The sequence below is a fragment of the Rhinopithecus roxellana genome, chromosome 1 (genome assembly GCF_007565055.1).
Source record: "Rhinopithecus roxellana isolate Shanxi Qingling chromosome 1, ASM756505v1, whole genome shotgun sequence".
Lineage (NCBI taxonomy): Eukaryota > Metazoa > Chordata > Mammalia > Primates > Cercopithecidae > Rhinopithecus > Rhinopithecus roxellana.
Window position 1 is genome coordinate 14,590,832 of NC_044549.1, and position 13,668 is coordinate 14,604,499.

The window sequence follows — 13,668 nt, forward strand, 5'->3', positions numbered from 1 at the left end:
GAAATTTAATGAAGCATTGTGATAACAATTCAAACTAGCACACACACACACACACACACACACACACGTTAATACTTCAGACATCCTCTCCCCTCCCTCTAACACTATCAAATTCTGGTTAGAAGAAAATATTTGCAAACCATAAGGTCAATACTATTTGCTGATAATGAAGTGTAACTGAACTATAGTTTAGTCAGAACAAGCTGTTATTGGTGACCAACCCCATTTTCCTTACAAACCCATTTTCCTTTGAAGGTACTTCCTCTCCCCTCCCCCTAACACTATCAAATTCTGGTTAGAAGAAAATATTTACAAACCATGAGGTCAATACTATTTGTTGATAATGAAGTGTAACTGAACTGTAGTTTAGTCAGAACTGTCTGCCTAACAAGCCCATTTTCCTTTGGAGGTACTTCCTCCTGAAATGGAAGTGGTTATGTGTGGAAGGTGATACACAAAATTATTGACTTTAAGATGGAACAGAAGGGAGTACAGGCTGGAAATGTTCAGTCTGTAGTTGTATGTCTAGATGTGTGAACTTGATAGTTTCCATAAATGCTTACCGTTTCAGGGTCATTTTCAAAGACCTCCCTGGCTTCTTCTTTATTGCACAGTTCTTCAATGCATTCTCTTTCAAGATTACCCTGTTTGGTTTCTTCAAGCATAGAATTTCCACGACGCTTCCTAACCAGGACTTGTGAAGCCTGTTGCTTTGACAAAACTGAAGGAAAAAATAAGTTTATATGAATTAATCATTTTTCCATCTAAAATATATTGTTTTATTAAACAATAAGCATTAAATTCATTTTCTGCCTGTGAATTCTATGACATTTAAAATCAGTATGATCGAACTAAGAAAGAAATGCAGATACATAAGCACGTTAGTTAACAATTCGGAGAGCAGGTTTGGTGTGCAGCTGCAGCCCTTGAATGATGGTCTACACAAATTATTCAGGTTTATACTTGAGGTTAAACACACCAGGTAATATTCAATATTTCCTTCATTAGGACTACATCGAAGAAAACATGCTGAGGTCAAGTGTGGTGGCTCATCTTCGTAATCCCAGTACTTTGGGAGGCTGAGGTGGGAGGACCACCTGAACCCAGGAGTTCAAATCCATCCTGGGCAAAAGAGCGAGACCCCATTTCTACAAAAAACAAACAAACAAATTATATATATATATATGTATACATATATATATATATATGTATAATTTGTTTGTATATATATATACATATGTATGTATATATGTATACATACATATATATGTATATATATATGTATACATATATATGTATATATATATGTATACATATATATATATATACATATGTATATATATATACACACACATATAGTTGAGAAGGAGTCTTGTTCTGTCGCCCAGGCTGGAGTGCAGTGGCACGATCTCGGCTCACTGTAACCTCTGTCTCCCAGATTCAAGTGATTCTCCTGCCTCAGCCTCCTGAGTAGCTGGGATTACCGGAGTGTACCACCGCACAAAAAATATTAATTGGGCATGGTGGCATGCACTTGTAGTCCTTGCTACCTGGGAGGCTAAGGAGGGAGTGCCACTTGAGCTCAGGAGTTCAAGGTTACAGTTAGCTATGATCATACCACTTCACTCCAGCCAATAAGACCCTCACTCTAAAAAAAAAAAAAAAAAAAAAAAAAATCTGAAAAAAACATAATGAAATGCCTATGTCAAAAGCCATAGTCTTAGTCAGGCCTGGTGGCACATGCCTGTAATCCCAGCTTTTTGGGAAACTGAGGCACCAGAATCATTTGAACCAGGGAGCCAGAGGTTGCAGTGAGCTGAGATTGTGCCACTGCACTCCAGCCTGGGCAACAGAGCAAGACTCTGTCTCAAAAAAGAAAAACAAGAAAAAGAAAAAGAAAAAAGAAAGCCATATGATCTTTAAAGCAAGAGTAATAAACTTTCTCAATTTTAATGAAAAACCTTTGTGATCTCTGTGGAGATTGCTGTTGAACAGCAACAATAAAAATAACATAACAAAGTTCAATATCAAGCAACAGACTGGAGGAAAATACCTACAGCATATAGAAAAGAAAAAATAGCATCCAGACAAGCTGACTGATACAGAAATGCATGTATGGTTGTATTTCTAAAATATAAACAAACTATAAAGAAAACAATATAAACAATCATATAAGCCATCACTACAAAGAAAAAATGGGCAATAAACATTATAAAGTGCTCAAATCAAACTTTTTAAAAATTGGATTTTTGCATATTAGACTGACAAAACTTTAAAAGAATGATAATATCAATTATTGGTGAGAGTAAGGGAAAACATGTATTCTTGTACACTGGTAGTAGAGCATAAACTGGCAGGTTTTATTTGAAGGTATTTTGCTAAAATTTAAAGCACATATACTCTTCATCTCAACAACTCTGCTTCTAAGTATGTCCTACATATATGCCCATGTGCTGGAAAAAATAGAATCATTTATTGAAAGACTGTTTGTGAGATCAAAAAATTAAAAATGACTTAAATATCTATCAAGAGGAGCACAGGATCAGGCACAGTGGCTCATGCCTGTAATCCCAGCACTTTGGGAGGCCAAGGCAGGAGGATCACTTGAGCCAAGGAGTTCAAGACCAGCCTGGACAACAAAGAGAGACCCTATATCTCCAAAAAATTTTAACAATTGTCCAGGTGTAGTGGTGCATGCCTGTAGTCCCAGCTAGTCAGGAGGCTGAGGCAGGAGGATCACTTGAGCCTGCGGGGGATCAAGGCTACAGTCAGCTATGATCACAGCACTGCATTCCAGTGTGGGTGACAGAGCAAGACCCTGACTTTAAAAAAATAGAAAAGAGGGGAATGGAAATAAAAGCTACAATAAACCTGTACTGTGGAATAATATGCAGTTGCTAAAAGGAAGGTACTCTTGTACTGAAGATCTCAAAGATACAGTAAGTTAAAATGCAAGTTGTAAAATGCCACACTCATAGCATAACTCTCTATAAATCAGCTAAAGTAGTAGATATGTAAGTATCATGTGGAAAAATACACAGAAAGGAGTTTGGAAAGACTAACTGCTAATACAACAATTATATCTGGAGAAAAGTATGGAGAGTGTAGAGTTTTGGTTTATTGTTTTAGTATGTTAATATAGCTTTTCAATGAAAAATGTAAAAAACATAAATAAAATCTACAAATAACTTTTTTCCTGATTTTAACCACAAATGATTCTTTCACTAAGAAGATAAACAAGTAATATAAATGTCTGAACTTCTTTTCTTTTTCTTGTCTCTTATTACCTGGTAAACAATAAGCAATAAATACTCAAAAGTTGAATAGTAGAAGAAAAAAAAAACCAAAAAGACTAATCAACAGTCACTCACCATATTTGTTAAGTAACTAAAAAATCTTTCAAGAGTGAAGTAACATTACTTTATTTCTCTCACTTGCCAAAGCAGAAGTTTAAATGTAATGAATAAATGAATAAATGGTTTGGGTTAGATTTATAACCCTATCTCTTGCCATGTTTATCATGCTCATTAAAATAGAGATTAAGTCAAGGCAGTGTGTATATAAAAGATGGTACTCTGTGATCATGCTATCTGCCAAGTGTGTTACTGACTGATCAATGACAGTCCTGTCAACAATGAAAGAGCCTGGCATGGGCAATTATCTCATTTATTTGAAGTAGTTTTATGCATGCTAGTTTGTAATAAATACAGCAAAAAAAAAATTGGACTTTTTGAACTTCACAGCAAATATGTGATTCAGGGGAAACAATAACACTTTAATGAAAGGGTGAATACACTGATACAATTTTAAAAATCAAGGTTAAAAGCACTTAGGAAATAAAGTGCCACAAATATTCACTTCTTGGCATTTTTTCCTTACACAATTATTAACTTCTGGAATTAGGAGTTTGATAGTGATTTTTAAGAACATCTCTTTCCCCGTATGGGCCCCCACTAAACGGTACAAACCAGGTAAAATAACACATACTGTATCCATGCTTGTGAAAGCAAAGGTCTAAATCACCTAGAGTAGCCAAGGTTTTCGAGGTCTTAGGAATGTCCACTTAAGTTTAGAAAAGTAAACATAACAACTTTTATTATTTAAGAGATGACAAAACTCAGGTAAAAAGCATGCAACATATTTTTCCATAACTGTAAAGTGAATAAACAATGAAACTACAGGTGGATCATAGGCATCCCAACTCTCAGACCTGCAATCCATTGTTTGTTGTCTGCCGCTTTTCAAAAATCAGGAAGTTTTATTGTCTCTATTGTTGAGAGGAATATTAAAAAGCAAAAACTGTTACGCTTCTGTCCTACAGAAAATTAAGCTAACAACAAAAAAAATTTTGTCTAAATATATTTGCACCAAATTTGGATTTAATCTAGTTCAGCCCAACGATGCTTTAAGTTGGTATGATACATAACAATGTTCAAAGCATGAATTATTTCATTTGATTTTCACATAATGAAATAAACTATAAGACAAAATTATCATCCCTATTTTCCTACTGAAGAAATTGAAGCTGAGAAAGGTGACATCATTTGCTGTAAGCTATGCTAATGGAATTCAAATATACCCATCCCCTTAGCCTAGTGCTCTTTTCTTCTGTGTATTCTGCTACTCAAATGTCCACGATGTACCTGATTTAATTTTTTTATTTACATATTTTTATTTGGAAATGTGTTTATCAGTACAGTGAAACTAAATTATAGAGACACTGATGTCATTAAATATAATTACTTTATAATAAAAGACATGGTAATATATGATATAAGATTTTAGAACTTCAGTGGAATGGGCAGCTTCACATTGATGCCATTTCAACAGTGAATTATTTCAGTCTACCTTCTTTCCAAGAATGTCACCATCTCTAAATAAGAAAATAATCTTTGGGGTCTAGAATTACTTTGGCGCCTCCATATTCTGAGGGAAGTACTTTATCTCCAGCTTCCACACTAACTACTTGAATTCCTTTCCTTTAGGGCCCAATCCAACAGCTACTGCTGTTGTTTGCAATACTTTTTCTGAGAAGTTTGTGGAAGCATAATACCTTCTTTGGTTACAGTTTTGGCTGCACTACTTTCAACCAAACAATACTTGGTCAAAGAGCAGAAGAAACTTTCTACATGTTTGTTCTCCATGACTCCCGCTGCCACAGCTCATACTCTACTCTTGCACAACTGCCATGAGCTGATTTTAATTTTTGTAAAAGAAATTATGTGGTTGTGCAGTGGATAAGGTCACTATCTTAAATAATTAGTTGTCCTTTACAAAATAAACCCATCCATCTAAGAGAATAGATTTCGAAGCAGTCTACCGCTTCTCGCCAGAAAGATACAGGCATGACATCATGAATGCAAATTAAAACTACAGGACTGTGGGATGAGACAAGCATGGGGTCTGAAGTGCTTTCACCAGTTGGCTCAAAGTCCTTCTGCCCAAAAATATTCACCTTGCTGATATGCAGGAATATCTAAGAAGTTTCATAATTTGCCATAATAACCATGACATATAAGCACATAAATGCTGTTTTACATTATCTCCTTTAATCTGAATCATAACTGTTCTAAGTAGATTAAAATTTTCCATTTTATACATGAATAAGCTAAAACTTAGAGTTGAGTTAATTTTACCAAGTTACCACAGCTGAGAACACAGACAACCAGCATCCCAAACCTGTCCTCTTTTTGTATTAGCACACTGTCCCTTACTCATTTGTTTCACTTCTTTGTATTAAGAAGTATCTCAAGAAAGTGCTTGTTAAAATCCAACTATGTTGCTTGAAAAGTGTTACATTCAGATTCAAAATTTTAGGTTAAAATGTGGAGTTGATGAGTCTTTCAAAATAAGAAGTACAACTGAGTCAACTTGATTTTTTTAACTTACCTGAGTCACTCCTTCTTCAAAATAATGACCAAAGCAGATGGAACAATTATGACAATAATAAAACCATTGTGCAAACATGAACTGGAATTCTCTTTGAAACTGTATTCACAGCCTTCATATGTTCTCTTCATGTGAGGGGTAAATCTTTGTTTTTTGAGAGTAAATTTGATTGACTTACCTCCAAAAAAGTAATTTATTGTTATTGATTTCATAAGAGCCCCTGTAATGATAGTGATGCTAGCACTGCCTCCGCTAATGCCACCCTCTGTTCAAGGAGGGCAGGACCAAAGATCTGCATTGTCCAACACTGACCAGGCAGGTAAGGATGAGGTGGCAGATGGAGGAGGGTCCAGACCTTAGGATAGCTTATCCTCTGAAGCTCTTCCATTTTGCTTCCTTGTTTTTTTGCAAAGATGGTTCTCACACTCTTCCCTCCAAAAGCTCATCTCTCTTTTAGTTCTACTTTCCATCTCTCTTTTCCCTAGGCCCTTCTTATTTGGCATCTCAAAAATGAAAAATTGCCCTTGAAAGAATGTTTCTGAGAAGAGAGTCTTTGGCTAGTATTTGGGTTGGCTGACTATTTTTATCTTTGTTTGGGCTTCAGTGTTGGATGAGGTGAAGGAAAATGGCTTTCACTTTACAAATACAGAGAACCACCAGATAATAATTTGAGATATAACTGTGCTTCACGCATCTCAATTGTTGAAACAGTATATTTTATTTAAACCAAGACTGGGGCTGGGTACTGTGGCTCACACATGTAATCCCAACACATTGGGAGGCTGAGGCGGGAGGATCCCTTCAGCCCAGGAGTTTGAAACCAGCCTGGGCATCATAGGGAGACACCATCTCCACAAAAAAATTAAAAAGTAGTTGGGCATGGGCCAGGCACGGTGGCTCACACCTGTAATCCCAGCACTTCAGGAGGCCGAGACAGGCGGATCACAAGGTCAGGAGATTGAGACCATCCTGGCTAACACGGTGAAACTCCGTCTCTACTAAAAATACAAAAATTTAGCCGGGCGTGGTGGCGGGTGCCTGTGGTCCCAGCTACTCGGGAGGCTGAGGCTGGAAAATGGCGAGAACCTGGGAGGCAGAGCTTGCAGTGAGCCAAGATTGAGCCAGTGCACTCCAGCCTGGGCGACAGAGTGAGATTACGTATCAAAAAAAAAAAAAAAAAGTTGTTGGGCATGGTGGCGCACACCTGGAGTCCTAACTACTTGAGAGGCTGAGGCTGAAGGATTGCTTGAGCCCAGAAGGTTGAGGTACAGGGAGCCCTGATTGTGTCACTGCAGTCCAGCCTGGGTGACAGCACAAGACCTTGGAAAAAAAAAAAAAAAAAGCCTGAGAAAAAAAAATTGCATGTATTATTTTAAAAATTGATTAATAATGGGCTGGCGTGGTGGCCCACACCTGTAATCCCAACACTCTGGGAGGCCAAAGTGGGCTGATCACTTGAAGTCAGCAGTTCGAGTCTAGCCTGGCCAATATGGTGAAATGCAATCTCTACTAAAAATACAAAATTTAGCCAGGATGGATCACGGGGTCAGGAGTTTGAGATCAGCCTGGCCAATATAGTGAAATCCCATCTCTACTAAAAATACAAAAGTTAGCTGGGCGTGCTGGTGCATGCCTGTAACCCCAGCTACTCGTGAGGCTGAGGCAGAAGAATCACTTGAACCCAGGAGGCACAGGTTGCAGTGAGCCGAGATTGCACTACTGCACTCCACCCTGTGAGACAGAGAGACCCCGTCTCAAAAAAAAAAAAAAAAAAAAAAAAAATTAACCAGGAGTAATGGCAGGCACCTCTAATCCCAGTTACTCAGGAGGCTGAGGCAGGAGAATCACTTGAACCCGGGAGGCGGAGGCTGAAGTGAGCAGAGATTGCACCACTGCACTCCAGCCTGGGTGACAGAGCAAGGCTCCATCACACACACACACACACACACACACACACACACACACACACACACACGGCTAGTTAATAATGGTAAAAATTACTAAATAATAATGGTAAAAATGGCTGCATATTCAAAAATGTATTTAAAATAATTACATTAACTGTAAAATACTTCAGTTATTTTTCATAAAGATTTCTACCACAGAAAATTTCTAGTTGGGGAAAGGAAGCAATTTTTAAAATGTGAAGGTTGCCAGGATTAAGGAAAACTCAAAGATAGGTTTTTATGTAGGGATTGGCCAACTATTATCCCTGCTTTTCTCTAGATTGTACACTTTGTATCACAGTGAGGATTATGCTGCTGTGCAACAATTTCTTCTCACATTGTGCTAAGGTTTGGAATGGGTTAAAGAACATTCTGTAATGATGAACTGTATCTAGGTCTTTTTGAAGGACTGAGCAAATACTGACTGATGAGAAATACTTTACGAGAGTCAAAGATCATAAGAGATAGGTGTGGATGAAGATTGAAATCCAGGGAGAGAAAAAGAGGAAGTAATCTGTGAACGAAATGTTGCACATATAAAGGTGAGTTCTAAAACATTAAGGATAGGGGAGTGTAGGCTGGCATTTATTTAGAAGTAGAAAAGCCACTGGTGGCATTTAAAAAAAAAAAAATGTGACTATTGACCCTCCATTATGGAACAGATCAATGAATGAGTATAGGAGCAATGCCTGAACTGTTTAACTACAACAGAAGTGAAATGGACCTCTCCTTACTCCAAGATTTAATTATAACTTCAATTTACAGTCCCTTTCTAGGGGAAAAAAAAAAGTCACTCCGGCATTGTTTCCACAGATGAAAACCTTTAACTAGACAGAGAAAGCAGTACACATTAGTTATTCCCTCCAAACAGCAAATATCTTTACTCAAATGATAAAATAGGCAGCTTTATTACCCAGATAAAAAGTTACACTGACCATTTATTTTATTTGAATTGTTTGTTCTTGGTCAGTGATAAATGAAGACGCTTCATTGAAGGGATTCAAGAGCTCAGATGTTGGCAAGGATAAAGAAGGAATTTTCTACAACTCTATTTTTTTTCTCCTAACCACTAGATTGCAAACTGGTTATGTTTCCTGATGCTACAACAGGAGGTCTTTTTCATGACGTGCAGCAAGATATGCCCATAGTCAGCTTTCACTGTCTTTTTTTATCTCCTACCCGCTAGGACCCCAAAACATTATTTGATTTTGACATCATGCACCAAGAAGCTACCGCACAGAAAATGTTTTATTTTTGTTCTATTTGACTTATTTTGTTATAATTACATCAATATTATTAGTCCTGTGACCTGGGTCTGTATTTATATTTGGAAAAGCAACAGGCAAAGTGTTCCTGGACATTTAAAAAGGCAATAGTAAAAGAATTCTCCTAATTTTGCAATATCCCCCTACTTGCCATAGCCCCTACATCCCTGAAATAAGCAAGTCTGAAACTGTGCTTAGAAGCTTAGAAGGACTCCAGATATCAATGGAGTTCCCCTGACTCTTAGGATATAATTTATCTATTAAAATGCTTATTTGCAAGTGAGATTACTTGGAATATTGGTATATCATCAAGTAAGTCTTTCTAATTCGATAGTTTCTACCAGCATCTCAGAACCCTCTGTCAAATAACCAAAAGGTTTTAAGACACAGTCTAAATAACAGTGAAAACAATAACTCATGAAGGAAAGGAGAGAACATCATTGGGATAAGGAATCAAGGAAAAAAATAAAAATAAAACAAGCAGCAAGAAAAGAGGCGGTTAACATAGAAACTCAAGTCTACATTAAAAAAAAAAAAGTCAGCCACAGACAAAATGAAAAAACTACCTTTTTCTTCCCCATAGTAAGTAAAATGATAAAATAAGCATTTTCGTTGTACTTGGCAAGGTGTTATGGACTGAATGTGTGTCCTCATCTCCCCCCCGCACCACTCCCCCCGCCCCCCCCGACCCCCACCCCGTGCTCCAAATTCATATGTTGAAGCCCTAACACCCAGTGTGACTGTCTTTGGAGACAGGTCCTTGAAGGAAGTAATTAAGACTAGATGGGGTCATAATGTGACCCCCTAAGATTAGTGTCCCATAAAGATGGCAACAATAGACACTGATCATGATTAAAAGGGGAAGAGAGGGAAGGGAAAAGAGTTGAAAAACTAACTGCTGTTTGCTATGCTCACTATTTGGATGACAGGATCATTTTGCCCCAAATCTGAGCATCATGTAATATACCCATGTAACAAACCTGCACACGTATCCCCTGAATCTAAAACAAAAGTTAAAATTATATAAATACATAAATATAAAAGCAAAAATAATAATAATAAAAAGAGATTAGTGTCCTTATAAGGGATTTAGGGGAGTTCTCTATAGCTCTCTTGTGCTTTCTCTATCCCCTGTGCACACACCAAGGAAAGGCCATCTGAGTAGCCAGCGAGAAGGCAGCCATTTGCAAGCCAGGAAAAAAGTTTCTTCAGCAGAAACTGAATTAACTGAACTTAACGTTGGACTTTCTAGACTCCAGAACTACGAGAAAATAAATTTCTATGGTTTAAGCCACAAAGTCTGTGTTGTTTTGTTGTAGTAGCCTGAGCAGACTAATACACAAGGCAAGTAAGTAATGGACTATTTCTAGCTTCTCTGTAAAGGCATAGAAAGTGATGCTTACGGTTAACGATGGTAGAGAGTATTTCTGTCTTCTCCCTCTAGGACCACGTAAAAATGATATTAAGATAAACGCTTGTAAAAATTTTAAGGAGTAAGAGAATTTTTAAAAACATGTTTTTTGTTTAAAAAATATAACAATTGAGAGCATGGGAGGGGTCATTATTAAATAAGTGATTTCAATAAATTCTCCAAGCTGGAAAGCTGATGAGAACCCGTTGGTGAATAAACAAGGGAGAGGAAGAGTTGATCCAATATACACACTCAGAGTTATAATGGAAATAAGAACACTTTTGCCTAAAGACGCCTACAATGGAAGTAAGAACGCTTTCGCCTAAAGACCCTCAGAAAGACTTTAACATAGCATCAGCAGGAGGGTGGGAGAAGGCAACTAGAAGCAGAGGGATTAATTTTAAAATCCCCAATGACACACCAACAATAGTTTCCCCATCCCAATGTACATGAAGTAATTGTCAGGCCTCTGAGCCCAAGCTAACCCATCATATCTCCTGTGACCTGAAAGTATAGATCCAGATGGTCAGAAGCAAGTGAAGAATCACAAAAGAAATGAAAATGGCCAGTTCCTGCCTTAACGGATGACATTACCTGGTGAAATTCCTTCTCCAGGCTCAGAAGCTCCCCCATGGAGCACCTTGTGACCCCTGCCCCTGCCAGCCAGACAACTCCTTTGAATGTAATTTTCCACTACCTACCCAAATCCTATAAAATGACCCCACCCCTATCTCCCTTAGCTGACTCTTTAAGACTCAGCCTGCCTGCACCTAGGTGATTAAAAAGCTTCATTGCTCACACAGCCTGTTTGGTGGTCCCTTCACATGGAGGCGTGTGACATTTGGTGCCTAAGACCTGGGACAGGAGGACTCCTTCGGGAGACTGGTCCCCTGTCCTCACCCTCACTCCATGAGGAGATTCACCTATGACCGCGGGTCCTCAGACCAACCAGCCCAAGGAACATCTCACCAATTTCAATTTGGGTAAGCGGTCTTTTCACTCTCGTCTCCAGCCTCTCTTGCTACCCTTCAATCTCCCTCTCTCACTACCCTTCAGTCTCCCTGTCCTTCCAATTCCAGTTGTTTTCCTCTCTAGTAGAGACAAAGGAGACACATTTTATCCATGGACCCAAAACTCCAGCGCCAGTCACGGACTCAGGAAGACAGTCTTCCCTTGGTGTTGAATCACTGCGGGGACGCCTGCCTGATTATTCACCCACACTCCATTGGTGTCTGACGCCTGCCTTGGTCATTCACCCACGTTCCCTTGGTGGCAAATCAATTGCGGGGATACCTGCTTTGGCTGCAAACCCACTTTGCAGCCCAGGGCTGCTCCCCACCCCCCTTCTCCGTGTCTCTACCCTCTCTTTTCTCTGGGCTTGCTTCCTTCACTATGAACAACCTTCCACCCTCCATTCCCCCTTCTTCTCCCTTAGCCTGTGTTCTCAAAAACTTAAAATCTCTTCACCTCACACCTGACCTAAAACCTAAATGTCTTGTTTTCTTCTGCAATGTTGCTTGACCCAAATACAAACTCGACAGTTGTTCCAAATAGCCAGAAAATGGCACTTTCAATTTCTCTATCCTACAAGATCTAGATAATTCTTGTCATAAAATGGGCAAATGGCTTGAGGTGCCTGACATCTAGGCATTCTTTTACATACCAGTCCCTCCCAATGCGACTCATCCCAAATCCTCCTTCTTTCCCTCTCACTTGTCCCCTCAGTCCCAACCCCAAGCGCCACTGATTCTTTTCAATCATCCTTTTCTACCGACCCATCTGACCTCTCCCCTCCTCCCCAGACTTCTCCTCCTCAGGTCACTCCCCACCAGGCTGAATCAGGCTCCAATTCTTCCTCAGCCTCCGCTCCCCCACCCTATAACCCTTCTATCTACTTATTAAATAAGTGATTTCAATAAATTCTCCAAGCTGGAAAGCTGATGAGAACCCGTTGGTGAATAAACAAGGGAGAGGAAGAGTTGATCCAATATACACACTCAGAGTTATAATGGAAATAAGAACACTTTTGCCTAAAGACGCCGACAGTGGAAGTAAGAACGCGGTCCAGCTTACAGTTTCGTTCCGTGACTAGCCCTCCCCAACCTGCCCAACAATTTCCTCTTAAAGAGGTGGCTGGAGCTAAAGGCATAGTCAAGGTTAATGCTCCTTTTTCTTAATCCAACCTCTCCCAAATCAGTTAGCAAGAAGGTTCTTTTTCATCAAATGTAAAAATCCAGCCCAGTTCATGGCTTGTTTGGTAGCAACCGTGAGACGCTTTACCACCTTAGATCCTGAAAGTTCAGAAGGCCGTCTTATTCTCAATATGCATTTTATTATCCAATCTGCTCACAACACTAGAAAAAGCTCCAAAAATTAGATTCCGGCCCTCAAACCCCACAACAGGACTTAATTATCCTTGCCTTCAAGGCATACAATAATAGAGGCAGCAAGTAGCAACGTATTTCTGAGTTGCATTTCCTTGCCTCCATTGTGAGAGAAACCCCAGCCACACCTCCAGCACACAAGAACTTCAAAATGCCTAAGCCAGAGCAGTCAGGCATTCCTTCAGGACCTCCTCCCTCAGGATCTTGCTTCAAGTGCCAGAAATCTGGCCACTGGGCCAAGGAATGCCCACAGCCCGGGATTCCTCCTAAGCTGTGTCCCATCTGTGCGGGACACCACTGTAAATCAGACTGTCCAACTCACCCAGCAGCCACTCCCAGAGCCCCTGGAACTCTGGCCCAGGGCTCTCTGACTGACTCCTTCCCAGATCTTCTCGGCTTAGCAGCTGAAGACTGACACTGCCTGATCGCCTCAGAAGCCTACAGGACCATCACAGACACTTTGGGTAACTCTTACAGTGGAGGGTAAGTCCATTTCCTTCTTAATCAATATGGAAGCTACCCACTCCACATTACCTTCTTTTCAAGGGCCTGTTTCCCTTGCCTCCATAACTGTTGTGGGTATTGATGGGCTTCTAAACCTCTTAAAACTTCCCAACTCTCATGTTAACTTGGACAACATTATTTTATGCACTCCTTTTTAGTTATTCCCACTTGCCCAGATCCCTTATTAGGCCAAGACATTTTAACCAAATTATCTGCTTCCCCGATTATTCCTGGACTACAGCCACATCTCATTGCCACCTTTCTTCCCA

The 13,668-nt window shown here is 39.4% G+C and overlaps 1 protein-coding gene across 1 annotated transcript in view; it reads right to left on the minus strand.

Annotated features, from left to right (window-relative positions):
* PROS1 (protein S) overlaps positions 1 to 13,668 on the minus strand; it is a 99,319-nt gene that overhangs the window by 55,953 nt on the left and 29,698 nt on the right. Inside the window, exon 2 of the mRNA XM_010357309.2 lies at positions 564 to 721. Within this exon, the coding sequence (XP_010355611.1) occupies positions 564 to 721 (158 nt within the window). The remainder of the gene's footprint in view (positions 1 to 563; positions 722 to 13,668) is intronic.